Source organism: Cyprinus carpio, chromosome A12 (genome assembly GCF_018340385.1).
Source record: "Cyprinus carpio isolate SPL01 chromosome A12, ASM1834038v1, whole genome shotgun sequence".
Taxonomy (NCBI): domain Eukaryota; kingdom Metazoa; phylum Chordata; class Actinopteri; order Cypriniformes; family Cyprinidae; genus Cyprinus; species Cyprinus carpio.
This window is the reverse complement of record NC_056583.1, coordinates 6,673,022-6,691,707: the sequence shown is the minus strand read 5'-3', so window position 1 is coordinate 6,691,707 and position 18,686 is coordinate 6,673,022. Positions and strand designations below refer to the sequence as shown.

Below are 18,686 nucleotides of genomic sequence, written 5' to 3'. Positions count from 1 at the left end.
CAGAACAGTTCAACCCAAATATTTAGATGTGTGCAACGCATTTTATGGAGGACTGTTTCCTGATCCTGATCACATTGTATTTATGCACAGGCACAGATATTTCTGTACATTCATGTTGTTTCCACACATATTCACGATAATGTTTTGATTTGTCATGTTTAAGTTGCTGTGTTATATGGAATGTATCTGTGTACTGTAGTTGATATATGCAGTCAGCAGGCAGGTGTTTTTTTTTTTTTTTTGGCATCTCCATGTGGTCCTGTTCGGTATGGCAACTTGGCTTCTTTAAAATGTAAAAAATCTCTTTGCTGTTGCACTGTACACATACTATAAAATTGCGTTGTTTTTTTTTTTTTTTTTTCATATGTGCTTATATGAGCTCCTTATATAATTTGGTACTTTGGTGTCCTTTTGGAGTTTCTAAGTGTCCTTTTTTGGAAAGACATCTAAATTTATCTTGAAAAAAGCTTGCAGAAAATATACATTTTTGAGAATCACCCATCAATCTTTTGGTTTACTTTGCTGGATATAGCAAATTATGACAAAATAAACATTTGAAACAAGATGAATGGTGGTCTAATTTCATGAAGTGTGCGAATAATCGCGATAAATCACAGAAAAAGGATGTGATTACATTAAAAAGTTTAATTGGTTGACAGCCCTAATATATATATATATATATATATATATATATATATATATATATATATATATATATATATATATATATATATATAGTTTAAGTCATCAGTATTGCCTGTAAAATAAAGTCTGTGCACATTTTGTGCGCTGTTGATGAAAATAGCTACAGAACACTCCGTATATCAGGCATGTGATCAGCTAGAGACAAAAAAAGAAGGAAAATCTGACCACGTTTATTTTTTTATTTTTTCAATTTTAATACATTATAAAATGTAATGTTATTCCTGTGATGCAAAGCAGAATTTTCTTCATCATAATTCCAGTTTTCAGTGTCACATGATTTTTTAGAAATCATTACAATTTATTTGACTCTCAAGAAACATTTCTGATTATTATAAAGCAGCAAATCAGCATATTAGAATGATTTCTGAAGGATTATGTGACACTGAAACTTCTTTGTAACCAGCAACAGATTTATAAACATTTTTAATGACGAATGTCGCGTTCCCAAAAGCAAATTAAAGCGGCTCAAACCAAGAGCAGCACTAACAGCGAATCGAAAAAAAAAAAAAAAACAAAACATATATAATATAATATTATATAATTACAGCACAACCGTTGTGAATTTTATGACAGCATTAGCAATCTCAAATTCTCACCGCCATTCATAAAAAGTCACCAGGTCGAGTACAGGTTTCAGCGCGGATTCTGCACGCGTTTGGCGCTTTGAATCATTCGAACGCTTTGAACTGTCCTGCAGATGGAGCCGCGAGCTCGTGCAGCGCTCTCAGGACCATACCGTCCGTGTTGTTTATTTTCGCAGTTATTTAGGTAATAGCTTAAGGCCATTTGTGCGATTTAAATCATCATGCAGTAACCAACCTGAAAAAAACCTCGGATCTACGCGAATCACATGGGTCGTCCCTCAGAGGTAGGAAAATACTGAAATCCATATTTATACGGAAAAATCACATCCCTGATATATATAAGACAAGCTTGTGTAACAAAACATTCCACTTCTTTCTCTGTGGGTAAAGTAATAAAGTGTCAAATCAATGCACATCCTGTGCTATTAATTTTGTTGGAACAGTGCTAAGAGCTTCCTGTGTATATCAGTAAGTTTATTAAATGACAGAATTATGAAACCGGCCAACTCATCCATTTTAAAACGACTTAAAATGATAAGAATGCACATCACATCAATACATATCATCATTTCATTATCTTCCAAACTCTTAAGTAGTAAGCACTTGTAGGAAATGGTGGTTTCAGCTGGTCATAAATGTGCACGAGTGCTCAAGTGCAAACATTCCACATGAATAATTGTTTAGTTCATATACAGAATGAGACGCTGTTACAGTCAGTCTCACACACACCCTCCAATAAGAGCTCAGACAGCTTAACACAGCACATGGCACAACAATGCACTGACATGTGAAATGTGTGCAAAGGCATGCAATACATGAATAGAATTTAAGAACAGATGTTAGTAAGATCTGTGCATGTGTAAAGAGGAGTGTGTCTGTGGGTGCAGCATGAAGGGGAGTGTGTCTGTGTGTGACTGTCATGTGAATAAGAGGCACTGCATTCCTTCACGCTGAGGCGTGTAATCTCTCTGGAAACCCCACCTTAGCATTGAGAGAAGCCGACTATCAAAGATCAAGTGTGTGTGATCCTGATCGACCCCCCGTAAAGACCCTGAGCTGTCAGTCTGATGACTGAGTCGTCCATATACAGACACATCAACACCCTCATTTATTGCTCTCATTTAAAAGTGAGTTATCATGATGCAGGAATATAATACAAATGCATCGCTGCTCGATACACATTACGATGCTAAAAATAACCTTGAATCAATGTGTACACTCGCACACGCTGCAAACATTCTTTTATAGTTATGATACATGCAGTTTTACGGGCTTATATCAACTGGGAAAAGCCATTGAAAGTATAATCAAAATGATGAAAATGGAAAGATTTATGTAGTAGTTCACCTAAAAAATTTAATTTTCATTACATCACAAATCACATCAAAATCCACCAATATGTATTTGTTTAGAACTGATTTAGCTTGTAAACTGTGCTTGATCTGAGTGTATTTCTCTCCCGATTAAGACTGGATGACTTTTTCTACTAAAGGACTTGCTAGTTGGAAACAAGGGTTTGAAGTTAAAAACATCTTGATGGATTTACAAACATGCAGTCACTTCACAAGATGTTAATGGATGGACTGGAGTTACGTGGATTACATGTGGATTATTGTGCTGCTTTTATCAGCTGTTTGGACTCTCATTCTGATGGCACCCATTCACTGCAGAGGAACCACTGGTGAGCAAGTGATGTAATGCTAAATTTCTCCATATCTGTTCCAATGAAGAAACAAACTCATCTACATCTTGGATGACCTCAGGTTGAATAAATTTTCAATTAATTTTCTTTTTCTGGGAGAACTATTCCTTTAATGTCCATGTTTTTCATCAACAACTTTTTCTCAAAAACTGTCCTTGTCCGCCTTTGTTTAGAAACACAGAAAGTGTTGCTCCAACAGTAGGATTCAGAAGTATTTTTAGTGATTAAGTATAAACTTTTTGAGACAGACCTTCTTCAATCTCTCCTCCCTATATTATAACTATTTATATGTATAACTTAATTCATTTCAAACTTTTAAATCAACTTTTTGATTTAAATTAAAAATTGTAATGTGATTCAACTCAGGCTTTGTTTTTTAAATGCATATGACAAAAAAGTGGGCGATTCATGTTGTGCTTTAAAAGATATGCCAAAAACCACAAATAACCTAATAATAAAAAATAATAAAATAATATTTTAAAACCCAAACTGTACCCAGATTCTTTATGTATGAGGTACATTTCCACATTCTGGAAGTCTCTTCTTTTTTGATATGGAAGGACTAGGATAGGGCAGATCAAGAAAATTGCAATTTATCATCTCAAGCGCTATTTAAAGGTAAATTATGCATGCAAAACCACACTTGCAATGACACATAAACAGCCATTCCTTATGTAATTTAGTGCATGTAGAGAAATATAGCCTATAGTGCACTTTAGCCAAGAGTGAGGGTCTCCAGATGGCTCAAAGTTCCCTTACATAATGCATATCTTATCCATACACCTCCAACTAAACTTGCACTTTTGACTGAACTGTACTGGAACATGGTATCTTTACCAAAGTGATGCTATGGAAATTAACCAAAAACAGTACAACCAACGTATGTTTAACAACTGGGGGTCCACAGACTGCTACGATCCCTTGAAAATGGCACAATTTGTCGATATAAAACTTATAGACATTTATTAAATGACATAAAAAAATTGCCAAAATATATATTTCTAAATGTATTTCTAAAGGTGGTTATTCAGTTCTATAGCACTTATATCATCTTCGGTAGATTCAGTAGATGAGTGCAAAAGCATCAGTAAACAAATGTAAATCTCTTTGTTGGACAGTACAATGGCTGAATGAATCCAGATTGAGGCATAGCATGTAAAAGTTGTTAATTAAGAAACTAGGTCAACAATAATGCTCCTATGCATAATGTAGTAATGCATGTTAATGTGATTACAGAATTCTGCATTTTTGAACTGAGGGTCCCTGAGAGTCTGGTGTATTTGATCTCAACATTTTAGCTAAACAATTAGTTAACTATTGTTACTGACACTCTTTTAATAAGATTTCAGTGTTCATGTTCCTGTTTCTATGTCAAAGGTCATGGACTGTGTGACCCTGCGCACCCGGGTTCACCATCCACAACAGCTCAAAGAGCTACAGCAGATCAACTCTTTTCAAATTTATTAAAGCAAAAATCCTGCAATTACTTTCTCTCTTCATAAAACACAGTTTTATCATTAAGCACAACACAATTTCAAATCCACAAGTTTCCCATTAACCTTGTTCTGAATTTCATTCATATTCTCTGTTCCATTAATGCTCAGCATGTTAACGAGCTGTCATAAAAGTACAGCTCTCAAGAGCCAAGATCTGCATGATTAAATGTTTTCAGAGCCATGTGCTTTATATGAAGGATTAAATATTAGTGCAGCTATCTGGTTATCTTTACAAAATGAAATGGTTGTTAAACTATGCAGGCTTGATGATGGTAAGAAATAAACGAGCATGTTAAATACAGAGGGATGATCTGCATGCTGCTATAAGCAGACAGAGCATCTCTCTCTTTGTGTGTGTGTGTTTGTGTGTGTATGTGGGTCAACCAGCTGGATTCAAATTTCAGTATATGACTGACACAAACTGAATTAAAGCAGAAAAATTAGAATGCAGTTTAGTTTAGGAGACTCTACAAACATCAAGTGTTTTGCTGAATGCTAGTGCACGTACAGTGGTTGGATCCGCTCCAATGCTGATGTCTGATGGATGAGCTGAAGGGATGGGGCATCTTGTCCGGGATCAGACATCCTCTGCTCTGATTATAGTAATCCATCATGAGGAAAGGATTCACATCCACACTCTCATACATGATCGGTTCGGACTCAATTCCCCAAGATTACAGCTGATCCACGACTATACACTTCACATAGAGCTTTAACAGAGAGATGGATCCATCCCAGCCATCCCAGATATTCCCAGAGGAGATCAGGAACTACAGAAGCGAGTAAAACTCAAGCTGAAGCGCTCGTGCATGATCAGAGATCAGTCCAATCAATGTCCGCTGAAATACTTCTTGCAAAAATATATTCACATACAGGATCAACAATGTCCTTGTTTCAAAAGTGCAATTTCTAAGGAGCAAATGTATATATTTTAGACCACATATACTGTATTTACTCCAAATCCTGAACGGTTAGGCTACTACAATAATAAAATACAGAACGAACGAGACATTAATAAATCCATCAAATGTCCAGTGTTGAACGGTGAGTTTGGTCCAATATTTTTCGCGAAGCTCCGATTAAGTGATGTGACTATTTGGTCTCGTTTGTGTCTCGGTGATGTCATAAACTCGTGCAGTGATAGTAACAGGATCCTTTTTAAATGTTTTGCGTTCTCCCGATTATAAACAGCACACAAACGCGCGTTTAATGAGCTTGTGTGTGCGTGCGTTTTTAATCCGCGCGGTAACCGTGTGTTCTCGCGCACGTAGCTGCTGAGAGTGTGAGGGGATCTTGACAAGACCGAGCAGCTGTCTGTAGGTCCCGCCCATTAATGGTGACGAGACAAGTGACTACGTTCTGACCACGCCTACCTCTGCGTTTAATCTTCACCCGCCTGAACGTCTGTCCCCAAAGCCCCGCCCACACTGCATTTCTTTTTTTCACTTTTTGTAAGTCAAACTAAACAACTAATAATGATATAAGTTTTTTTAACTGCCATAAAACTTCCCTAAAATAAAAAAGGCCCCATAATCTGACAAATAAAAACGAACAATCATCTGTGTCTTCGTCTGTGACAAATTTAGACTCTCTAAAAAACAAATAGCAAAATAAATGTAATAAATTTAATACATTTTTAATAATAATAATTTTGTGTCAAAGATTGCAATACTTTGGGATTTTAACTGCCCATCTATAATATTTTTTTAATTCTGCCTTGCAGATCATAGGTTCAGAAAATTAATTAATTGTTTATTTATTTATTTAAATTATTAATTCATGTGCAAATGTATTTTCAGAAACAGGTCCTTTAAAGTTCTAATTTCATCCTAAAAATCTTAAATAAATAATCAATCAATCAATCACAAACTGTCAAAACTCAACATTAGCAAACATTATACCAAAAACATTATACCAAAATTAGTTTGAAAGAGTTTTTTGTTGTTGTTGTTGATAGTTAATGTGCCTTACTAAATGTGCGTATATTTCAATATTTCAATTTGTTTTATATCGGCAGTTAAATTGACAGAAAAAAATACATAAATAAAAAGTAAATAAAAAAACATTCATTTAAAAAATAAATAAATATTATATAAATAAATAAATAAATATATGTGTGTGTGTGTGATATATATATATATATATATATATATATATATATATATATGTATGTATGTGTGTGTGTGTGTGTGTGTGTACTACAATAGAGTGTTAAATAATAAAACATTTTAATAATAGAATTGACTAAGTCAAGGTTATTGTTGAAATCACTATATTTACACATTCAGCAGGGATCTCTGAGACTCCAAATAGAATGGAAGTCAGTCTGCAGATCATGATCATTCAAACATAGGCAAAGTTGTTTTTTAACTTCACTGAAAGCAAAACAGCTTGAACCTATGTCTAGTTTAAAATTACATATCAATGCAAAAATGACAAGTTCTAGTCAAAGGAATAAAAAAGAATGGCATCTTCAAAACTCTACAAATTGTCAAAATTTCACGGTTTTTCAATTACATAATGCGCATCCTCTAAGTTTTGGTTTCTTATACCAACTTTAGAGTAGAGTTCCTTCCTCTCAACTAGTTTGGCCCTTCTCTAGTTTTCTCATGGCTCATTTATCTCTCTCTCCATTGCTGTCTTACTAATTTGCCTAATGTTATGCGGCTGAACTTTTGCTGAACCCGTGGAAGCAGTCAGCCTCACCTCTCAATGACCCACTCCATGACACCGATTCGCTTCCATGCCTTTCTCATCTGACATCACACAAAGGCGTTCCACCTTGTTCACTGGCCTTGCACAACCACACTCAGCAAGAAGAGCACTTTCTTTTGAATGACGTGCTGAAAGTTTCCAGAGAAACAACCTCAAAACATCTTGGAGGTGGCTCAGTAAACTTTTATTGTGCATATCTCACTCTTTCCACTGAGTCTCCAAAGTGTCATCTCAAAAGCTGATTCAAGAAAGAGTCTCCCAAAAGTGTTTGGGCACTAAATGCCATTGCATTAAATAAAAAATACAAAACCAAGTGGCATTAATTTTTAAATAAAGTTTTTAAGCAAAACGTTTCACAGAAAGGTTTTAATCCTGAAATGATAAACCAATAGATATACAGTTTGATATGAAGACAAGATTTTGCTACTTTGAGGATCATGGTTCCGTTATTGCAGGGGCTTCCAATTTGGTTCTGGAGGGCCATTGTCATGCAGGGTTTAACTTCATCCAACTCCAACACAATTTCCTGAAGGTTTCTAGTGAGAATGAAAACCTTGATTAGCTGGATTTAGATATGTTTAATTGAGGTTGGAGCTAAACTCTGCAGGACAGTGGCCCTCAAGGAACAAGTTTGTACACCCCTGCATTTTTGGAACATTAATAGTTAATGTAATGATGTAGATACTCTCCTAAAACACAGTGATTTTGAGGGGAACTGACTTCATACATCCCCTAAAAATCACTGAAACACCAGTTAATTAAAAGCCACTCTAAAAACAAGACTCAGAAACATTTAATTTTGTTCTGAGAAAAGCTCTAACATCTAGTTTGCAGATGTCACCAGCTTTGATATGTATTTACCTAATGCAAAATAATACATAACATTATGTGATCACCATGTATCCACTGTATTTTATGAATTTGGGTCAATGAATAACAAGTGTTGTATACTCCTGAGTCAAATATCAAAGCAATTCTAAGCAGAGGGTGATTATAAAACTGTTTTAATGCAGTACCTGCTGATAAGATAGTAAACTCAGCATTCCTCTACAGCACTGTCCCTCCTCCAGTCTTTCAATATATTAAGACCTGGACCACTAATCAATCACAGCAGTTGAATCTTAGATTATTTGTAAGCATGTATTTCATTTATACCTTGCTTTATTTGCAAATCCAACTAGTTTCAGTTGTTTGTCATGATGGATTTCCCATCATTAAACAGCAACAAGTTACTCGTCCCTACAGTACAGGACAAGCAGTTTGAAAAATGGATGAATTATTAGATAAACTTCGATTTTAAACCTTATTTACACATTGCAGATTACATAAGAGACATACAAAAAGCCACCCCACCCCAATGCCAGGCCAGCCAGAGTTTGAGTGTGGTGATAAAGGGGGAATAAGGGAGTAAAGGTGGGTTTATGGGCCAGGCTAAAGGCAGTAATTGTGGATAGTACCTTTGAGGGTGTTAAACTACTTTATAACCCACACTAAAATATATTATTTCCTGGAAGTTAAGAAAGGTGCAATAAACCAGGACAATAGTGTTTGGCATTTACCAGGACACATAAGCCCCTTTCACACTGCACGTTGGTCCCGAAAACATAACCAGATCGCCTTCTGTGTAAACACAAACATGTCCCGGGTTTGATTCTGGGATCGATCCCGGGTTGAGGACCTAGTAACATTGCCGGGTTCAGTGTGCCGGGTTCACAAAAGCCAAAACCGATGCTTTAAAAGGGTGTGTTGTAGTGATGACGCACGTTCTCATGTGACTGTGTTTTGAAGGGAGATCAACATTTGTGAGGAAAAATTATTTGCAAACTGTAATGAAGCAGAGTTCAGGTAGTTCCTCACAATCAGCGTTGAAGTTGAGATCGTTTGCCAGCTTAAGTGAAAGTTAACGTGCATTTTCGACTCGTGCATTACACGTCACATCCTGATGTCACGTGTCATTACAGGACCTTACGGGATGTGTGTGAATGCACGCACAGATTCCGGGAAATCACTGGAAGTGTGAATGAACCAAAATCTAACGATCCGGGAACAATTGTTGGGACACATTACCCATGTATTATCTGGAATCTCAGTGTGAAAGGGACTATAGGTTGTCGCCAGTCACATGCAGCTTTTTCAAATGCATTTGGTTGGTCTTTTCATGGTTGCTGTCACTACCCAAATTAATTCTCAGAAGGTCTCTCCCTGGACAAGAATAAATGACTGAAACAAAAGCTTGCATTGATGTTGAACTGTGAGACTCCTGGCAGACTACAACATTGTTTTATGCCGAGACAAATCTTAAAAGCCCTAAACCTTTAAAAAAAATATATTTGGGTAAAATAAATTGGGGGCTCGTCCGGGATCTGATCTAAGATGTTTCTATCTTAAAATATGCAAACAAGTATTTCTTGACTTTATGGTAATATAACTGTGTTATATAGGTTTCCTCAGAAATAATCTTTAAATGGAGTAACAAGAACTATTTCTGAGGCATTTTGTGCTGTTTGAACGACAAATTGGTGTATTGCAACATCGTTTGAGTCTGATTTCCTCAAACACCCATGCTTCTAAGTGCCACACAGTTTGTGTTGTTCTAATACCAATAAATCCCTCCTCAGTCCAAACACAGCTTTTCATCTTTAGTGCAATGCCAAAAGGAGGAAAGACTGAGGAAACTCTAGATGTGAACTATGTCCGTAGGGATGAGCTCTGAGCTAGTCTGCTCTTGGATCATTGAGCTTGTGCATTAGTTTTTAAGACGTGGTTTAACTAGGCAGGATGACATCAGGAATCTGATGTGGGAACACTTTTTTAAAACCTGAAGAACTGTGAGAAGAAAGTGAAGTAACTAACATTTATTGTAACTAATAAATACTAACATTTGAACCAGCACTAATGTTACTGAGGTCCTGGAACTATGTACATGCAAGTAAACTAAACTAACATATATACTAACTAAAATAAATGTATATGGTATTTCCTTCAAACTGTGAAAAAAAAAAAAAAAAAAAAAAATGTTTTTTATGACAGTAGTAGCTCTTAGTAACAATAGATTTATTAATTATAATAACATATGGGAGGATTTTTATTATCATGGTAAAGTCAAGCACAATGATATTTTAGTATCTTCGAGATTCTATCATAGTTTTATTAATAGATCAAATTACTTTTTTATTGTAATATTTACCAATTTAATCTTTATTTGTTTTAAATTTTAATAATTCTGTTGGGTGTTTTGTCATTATTATTATTATTATTATTATTTTTCAATATGTCTATATAGTTTTTACAAATTTTTATTTAAGTTTTAGTTTTAGTTATTTTGGTACATGAAAATTAGAAATGTATCCCTGCAGGCAGCTAGGTGAAATAAAATAAGTTTGAGTTATTATTATTATTATTATTTTAAAATATATTATTTTAATCAATGTTTATATTATTTCAAATAACAAAAATATGTGTTTATTTATTTATTTATTTATTTAGTTAACTATAATAACCTTGGTCAAATTGGCACATTCAAATACCTTCCTCTCACACGGAGAATGTTAGTAGTATTGGAGTGGGTTGTCAGAACATCACTAAGTGCATCAAAGCTGTAACAGGCCGTTTAACAGGGTGGTGTTTTTCATAAATCTAGACAAACAACAGACCTCCACATGGCCTCACATTATACTTTTGTTCTCTCTGACCCATCATTCCTCAAACACAGAGAGGCATGGCCCCTTTAATGTGCCCTACAGAGCACGCTCAGGCATTTATGGCACACGCTGCAGCTCTGGCAAGAGGTCTTTATGGCAAATGGCTTATGTACAGAAGCCATTACATGCTGTAATGACCAATATACACCTTTAGCCAAACAGACTTTCCTTGAAAAAGCATATGTCACAAACATGGGCTCCATTTACACTTGGTATTAAAGGGATAGTCCATCTAAAAATGAAAATCTTTACTGTATACTGTACAAACTGTTTCTTTTCTATCCCCTTAACCTAACCCTATCCCTCACTCAAAGCTGTTTTAGATTAAAAAAAATAAAATAAATAATTCTGTATAATTTCTAAGCTGTTTTCCTCATGGGGACCAAAAAATGTCCACACAAGGACAACAGTTTTAGATATTATCATCTTTGTGTGGATATTTTGTCCTCAGAACGTAGGGTGTACCTGAACCACACACATACATACACACACACACAAAGATATTTTAAAGGATGTTGGTGACCAAACAGTTTTGGTTCCCTTTTTTACCCCTCCATATATAATGGAAGTCATTGGGAACCGAAACTGGTTGGTTAACAACATTTTTCAAAATATCTTCTTTTATGTTCCATGGAACAAAATTATACAGGCTTGGAAAGACATGAGGGTGGGTAAATGATGATTCAGTTTCACCCTTTATAGAAGCATTTATGTATATGCTATACATAAATGCTATACGTAAATGATATTAATCACCTGATATTTATATATCACTGAAGGTGTTCTGAGAACTCATCTCTGTATTGGTGATAGATGTTGCTGTAAACAACAAAAATAAGTTGATTCGTACTAGCATAAATCTGTGAACATAAACACACTCTATTTGGATAAGATACGTTTTCTAAATGATGTTCATTTTATGACTTTTAAGAGAACCTCTGTCATATCAGAAAAGAGAACTGGAATAATTTAAGTTTTTACTAAATTTCTATTGTCTGAATGTGAATGATTATAGATGGATCTTCATGTTTTTTTTCTTTCTTTCTAAAAATCGTATGTTTTCGTACAATTCCCATTGCGTAAATTGTGTGCAACTGCCACTTCATAAAATAGTTCCATTTTCTTGTGAGATCAGGTTGAATGCTATCATTATGGACTGTAATTTTGTAAAGAAAGCTATCAAAAGGTCTAGATAAGAGGTCAGCCCTTATCCTAGAGATATATTGTCCTGCAGAGTTAATCAAACACACCTGAACCAGCTAATCAAGGTCTTCAGGATTGCTTGAAAATCATAGGAAGGTGTGTTGAAGCAGGTTGGAAATAAACTTTGTAGGACAGTGGGTCTCCAGGAGCAAGATGGAAGATTATAATGAAAGGTGTATCAGAACTAAAGATGTAGTTTTAGTTACAAAATAAACTAAACACTAGTTCAGTATAAGTGAGGAGATGTGCAGTGAAAAAAAAAAGTACCGCAGTCGAAGACATTCCTATTCAGAACGCGATTAGATTTCTTAAAGGACGCCCAACTTAGCTGAAAAACAAGTATTTTTTTCCAAGATTGTGTGAGAGACACATACTTGTTCAATTCAGACGGGATTAAGATCACAAAGTACGTCTGTGAAACATGAATCTGACCTGACTCTTGGAAAACAGTTCTGTCCAAATAGGGCTATAGTCAATAAGAGAGAAAAAAGTATGATTCTGGTTTTACTTCACAACTGATCTGGTTAAAGTAGCAGATCCACAAGACGCTATGGTTTCTGATGAACTAGCACGCTCACGCTGTCCAGTCATCCATCTATCCATTGCAAAGTGGCTGTAAAAGCCCATCCTCGTGATGGTGATCAGGGGTAAGCGCCCATGCTGTCAAGAGCAGCGAAAAAGAAACACTCTCACTTGAGTGCTACCGGAGAGGATTAGACCATTGTGAAAATTGGATGGGGGAAGGGGTCGCTTTAAATGGATTTCCTATGTGTGCCTGTGCCCTCTGCGTTATGACACCCCCCAACATAACATGCACTTGAAACTTGCCCCTGGGTCATGGAAACACATCTGACACACAGCACACAAACAGTAAGTGTGACAGAAGCCACTTTTCCAACAGAAGGACCAGAGCTGGTGTCCAATCTTTCCACAGCAGAAAAAGCAGTTCTGGGTCAGAAAAATAGGCTCCTCTAAATCCTGCTGGTCATGAACCAGTAACCATTACAGTCTGTCACCAAGTACAGTTTTCGAAACAGGAACAACTCAGTCTGGAAAGACTGATGCAAAACTAGATTCCATTATAATCGATGAAGTTGCTGTTCTTATTTGCGTCACATTATGCAAAGACTCTGGACACTAACAATAAAATCATTTCATTTTTAAAAATCTATGTATGAAGTAATATGAATTTTATTTGTTATACATTTTAATTATGACCATTTACCGAAAGCAGCTTGAAATTAAAGTTATAAAGCCAACTGTGTTATATATATTATATACAATCTGCCACCATGCCTTTTTGATTATATATATTTTTTTTCATAATGTAGTCTTTTATTCATATTTCAAAATGAACAATGCATTTAAGCAACTTTTAAAACTAGAATATTTGATAATAAAACTAAGCATTTAAATATGACCTAAGACATATTGTTGGGATATATAGAGTGACAACTGATATTTATATGTATTTTATGTAAATAATCTACTATTTTGTTATAAAAATAGACTAAAAAATGCCCATATAAATAACAACATCTGCTACAAATTCCATATTTTTTTCTTAGGTTTGGGCCTCTGAATAATTTATTATTATTATTATTTTTTTTTTTTTTTTGGCAAGTTTTAGCTCCATATTCTCTCTATAGTATACTATATGGGACATAAATTTAACACATCCTGATGTTTTAAAGGGATAAATGAAGACACTCAATCAATTGCATTTTTATCTGGAATTGTATTCTCAAAACCTGTAAACATTAACAAAGATTGTGACGCGCTTTGTTTGTCAATCATCATGATATGTCATTGTTTAGCAATGGAAGCATGTAGACATCGGTCTGTTAATTAATTACCAATCTCACTCCTGAAAGCATTTGATTGGACAAAATGAAGATTGAATACTACATTTTAAACTGTATATCTATTATACAGATAACTCAACTTTTAGGAGTACACTAGCAAGTAGATTTTAGTCTCAATACTAACAATCATAAACTAAAAGTCTCTATTTTAATTTCATCATGACACTTTTTCCCCATTTTGAAAACTACAAGAAATTAGCATGAAAACCTACATAGAAACTCTACTAGCTCTCATACTAGCTAAAAAAGTGCAAATTATGGGACACCAACATTTGACTGAAAATGGCCTGCATATTTAGCAGTGATAAAACACTCATATGTACAGTATATAACATTAAGCTGATATTCACAGTAACATTTATGTCTCTATCTTGTGTGTGTGTGTTCTGGATAAGCGTGAGATGTAGAAATGAGCCTGTCCTGTCAGAATCAGTTCAGATGCTAATATCACATCAGAAATCTAGCAAACAAAGCCCCATCACTACCCCATGACAAATACCCCAGAGTGTTTGTGGGGGACATGCTGGGGGTGATGAAATGGATAACTTCCAAACCACTTCATTAAAGAGAAAAGAAGAAGATCAGCATATCAAAGAGGAGAAAGAGGAGGAGGAGTGTGTGTGTTTGGGTTAGATAGTGAGAGTGTGTGTAGATCTGTGGACTTCTAGCTGCAGAGCAAACTCATCCTGGACCATCGAAGTACTGCATATAGACTCACTACATCTTCTTCTGTTTTAGTGTCTAGTAAATTAATTTAGTAGACTAATTTTACATGACTCGCATTCATGACGCACACTTAACTGCAGACCACTTGTGATAACGGCCCCCCTGAAGCCCATCGGGCATCATGTTGGGTGTCACCATAGCCCTTGATTAGCATTTAAATGTCTTTGATAAGAGCTGAGAGGACACAGGCCGCTATATCAGCAGATTTGAGCTGCTCTAAACACACTCTAGTATTCATTAGCTCATCCCACTGACAAAGAAGCTGATCATTAGAGCAAATAAACCCATCACACACAGAGTGAACCCCGGCAAATCACAGCCACTGATAGAACAGAGAGAATGAGAGTTACAGATAAAGATGAGAGAGTGAGCATATTTAAATTACACAGGGAAGGACATTTCAATGAAACCAGGTTGTTTCGTGGAGATGGTGAGGGAAGGTTACTTTTGAAAAATATTATGTTTGGATAGACACATATGCACAAATATGCCTTTCCCCATATGGCAAAAAAATAAATAAAATAAATAAATTCACACGTGTTATTGACAACAAATGTGACACATGAATGCATTTTTTAAATATCTTTTTTAATATATTTGCTGTATGAGTCTAAGGTCCAAAAATTCTGTAAATTCTGTAAATTCACAACTGATTTATCTTGACCCTTGAATAATTGAATCTTGACCATTTGTATTTTTGTTTGTGGTGGTCTTCCTCATTATTATTACATTTTAAAAGAGTAAATAAATGTTTAAATATAATGTAGGGGAGAATGGGGCCAGCTGTCTCACAAAGGGAATTTATCATAAAGTCTACATCTCAGCATCTATATGATTTTGAGTCAATAGTTCAGTTAAACAAATAGTTTTTTTTGTAGCAAAGGATGAAAGTAACACTTTTTGTTTGAGCATCTGTTATTGTATATATATATATAGCCACCAGCAACAGTGCATTAATGCCCAGCTGACTGAACATCATCTCTTACATAATATATCAGTAAACTGTAGTGTTCTTAGCTCTCTTTAACACATTTAAACATACTGTATTTAAACCAAGTCTACCGAATTCTGCAGAATTTCTGTACAACCAGCACAGAAGGGCAGATCCCTTTAACCAACACACACACACACATAAACCCTTTCAATGTACATTCCTCTGGGCGTGATTATTTTCTCTCTCTCAATGCCACACTCTGATGATTTTTCAGAGTATTAGGAGTTACATTAGTGCAGCCCGACGAGCAAGAGTTGCAGCATAAGCACATATTCAGTCAGGGCTCACAAAGGTTTAGACAAAAAAAAACCTTTCACAATGCACACACACACTGCTGACCTCTCACCATTAGATGTGTGACACAAAAGCAGATCATTTATCTACTCATCCTCATGAAACCTCCGCTCTGCATTCCCCCCATCCCACACAGACACTCGCTCTGACTACATGATGAACACACTCTCTTTATAGTTTTCACCATGTTGTGAGATGTCTAGAGTGTGAGTCTGTAAATGAATATCAAATGGAAGAAAGATTATGAAACATAAGCTCCTGTCAAACTGTCATGAACTAACACTTCTCTTGTTCTAGTGAACAAAACCACTTTAGGATCAGCACAGGCTTTAGTTTTAAAGGAACAATCTGTGATAACTTTAGCTCTTACCACAGAAAATAATTTAAACTCCCTTAAATCCCTCAATTTGTACAAACAAACAAAAAATGTTTTTACAGCAGTGCTCTTGGAATGCCTAACTTATGGGGAATGCCGATTAGATGGTTTAAAAGCAGAAATGTGATATTTGTTTTTAGTAAAAGCATTTTTCCATTCAAAACTGTGGTATTCTATGAATCTTTCTTTGAGATGGGTCCATGTTTCTTAGTAGACAAAAGACCTCTACACACATAAAATAATTAGCCGCATACACGCCAAACTACACACAAACGTGAAAAATGTAAAACACTACTCTCATGTGTCTTTTGCTTGTTCAGAATGCAGTGGAGTGTACAGGAGTTTGTCATAGCACTCGCACAAACATGAATAATTATGCACAAATACACTGTATATACGTATTGTACAACTGATGAATTTTACACAGTTATGCAACTAAACTGAATCAGTACTGAACTGACTTGAGCTGTATAATGTTACTATTGTCATGTTAGAGTTGCTTTACAGTAAAATATGAATTTGATACTATTGTGAAGCTGCTGTGAAACAATCTATATTGTATAAAGCACTTTAGAAATAAAGTTGACTGACTTGGCTTGTATGCATATTCAGTGTGTGTGTGTGTGTGTGTGTGTGTGTGTATATATATATATATATACATAAAAAAATATACACATACATATACTTTTCACTGTGTGTGTGTGTGTGTGTGTGTGTGTGTGAGGAAAAAGAGTTGCGTATATGTGTGTATGTATGTACTGTACACACACACACACACACACACACACACACACGGTGATTTGAGCCTGTGGGGAAGTTGATACACCCCTTGTTTCTAGACAACATTAAACAAAATTGGTGATATGGCCACAAATATATGAAGAGTTAACCATTTCACTAACCCTGTGATGAAGAGAGGCCCATGGAATAATTGGTGACAGTTTTTTGCTGTTCAAAGTGAATTCTCACACTTCTTGTGCCTGAACAATTACAGAAAAATCTAAAAAAAAATATCATACGTGTTTGTTGTTTAAGAAGTTATAATATGAGGCTATACTGCTAGATGATACAAGTTTGTTTAAATGGTGGAATTGGGGTAATTTGAGCCAAATGGAGTTAAGTTGAGCCAGTGGCTCACCCCTTCTTATGAAGTATTATTTTACTGTAATTCTACATTATTTTTTATTAATGTTAGACCAAACTTTTTCTTTTCTTTTTTTTTGTTGTTCTTTGTTTTGAGCTTGATTTTGTTCTGAAAATTTTAAATAGGCCTTGATTATGAAAACTGGGCATTGACACAACACAATCAAGGGCACAGTTTAACTCCATGTGGCTCAAGAGACCACTTTTTATTATTATTATTATTATTATTATTTTTAAAGCCATAATTTGAAAGCAGTTAATTTTAGATCCAAACACACCATAAGTATAAACTTGCTCAACTCACCTCAACTCATCTCCCCTATAACGCTGCAAACAGAAATGCAAGGGTGTAAAAATAATTTCTTTCTCAAAACACTGAGTTTTGATTTCTCTGAAGTGAACAAATTATGTATAAGTGTTTTCACATACAATCACTGGGCATAGGTCATCATGAAATGAGTGTGACATTTAAATGACAGTGTTTCCTGAATGAAACAAAAGACCTGTTAGTTTTGAATTGTGTGTAATGTAGAGAACTGTGTTATAGTTTTGCAAAAAGTTTGTTTTACAATAGCAAAGCACGTAATGTGCTTGTTGTTTTGCAGACTTGGTCTAAAGATTAGGTATATACATTAATAGTTTCTCTGAGTGGGCCTCAAGTACCACTTTGAGTGTCTAAGCAATCAAAAAAAAAAAACTGTAACAAAAACAAATATGAGATAAAAACACATTTGAAGCAGCCATGTTGCTGTAGAGCTACCGAGCAAGTTTACTATATCAGAGAATCTATACATATGGAGCTGGTTATGTGATGCAAATTTCAAAATGTATTAGTTTGCATATCTTGGTATATTGCATTTCACTCTATGGTAAAAGTGCAAAATGTTGTAAGGTCATAACAGTATAATGCAAGGAATCATGTGAAAACAAGTCTTTATTAATTGACAATCCTCCACTTGTAATCATAATTTGTGTGAAAAGGAATAAAAGTTACTGTTTTTTTTACTACCTCTAGTGTTCACTTTAGCTGGAAACTGGAACCATTTTATTTTTATTTATTTTTAAATGTAGGTAGAGGCATTTTTTTCCCAATTTGTTGCAATATTCCATGTGTATTATTGGTCACACATACTGTTTTATATACAGATAGTTTTACACGTTTTAACCTAAACCCACCCCTAA

At 35.1% G+C, this 18,686-nt stretch overlaps 1 protein-coding gene across 3 annotated transcripts in view; it reads right to left on the bottom strand.

The window, feature by feature from the left end:
• LOC109101281 (retinoic acid receptor alpha-A-like) overlaps positions 1–18,686 on the bottom strand; it is a 146,113-nt gene that overhangs the window by 28,332 nt on the left and 99,095 nt on the right. Inside the window, exon 1 of one of the 3 annotated variants that reach the window (XM_042767336.1) lies at positions 4,996–5,793. The exons of the other annotated variants lie outside the window; for them this stretch is intronic. Coding sequence (XP_042623270.1) covers positions 4,996–5,134 — 139 coding nt within the window. The 5' untranslated portion in view covers positions 5,135–5,793. Of the gene's footprint in view, positions 1–4,995; positions 5,794–18,686 lie in introns of those variants that run through there. 3 annotated transcript variants of the gene reach the window in all.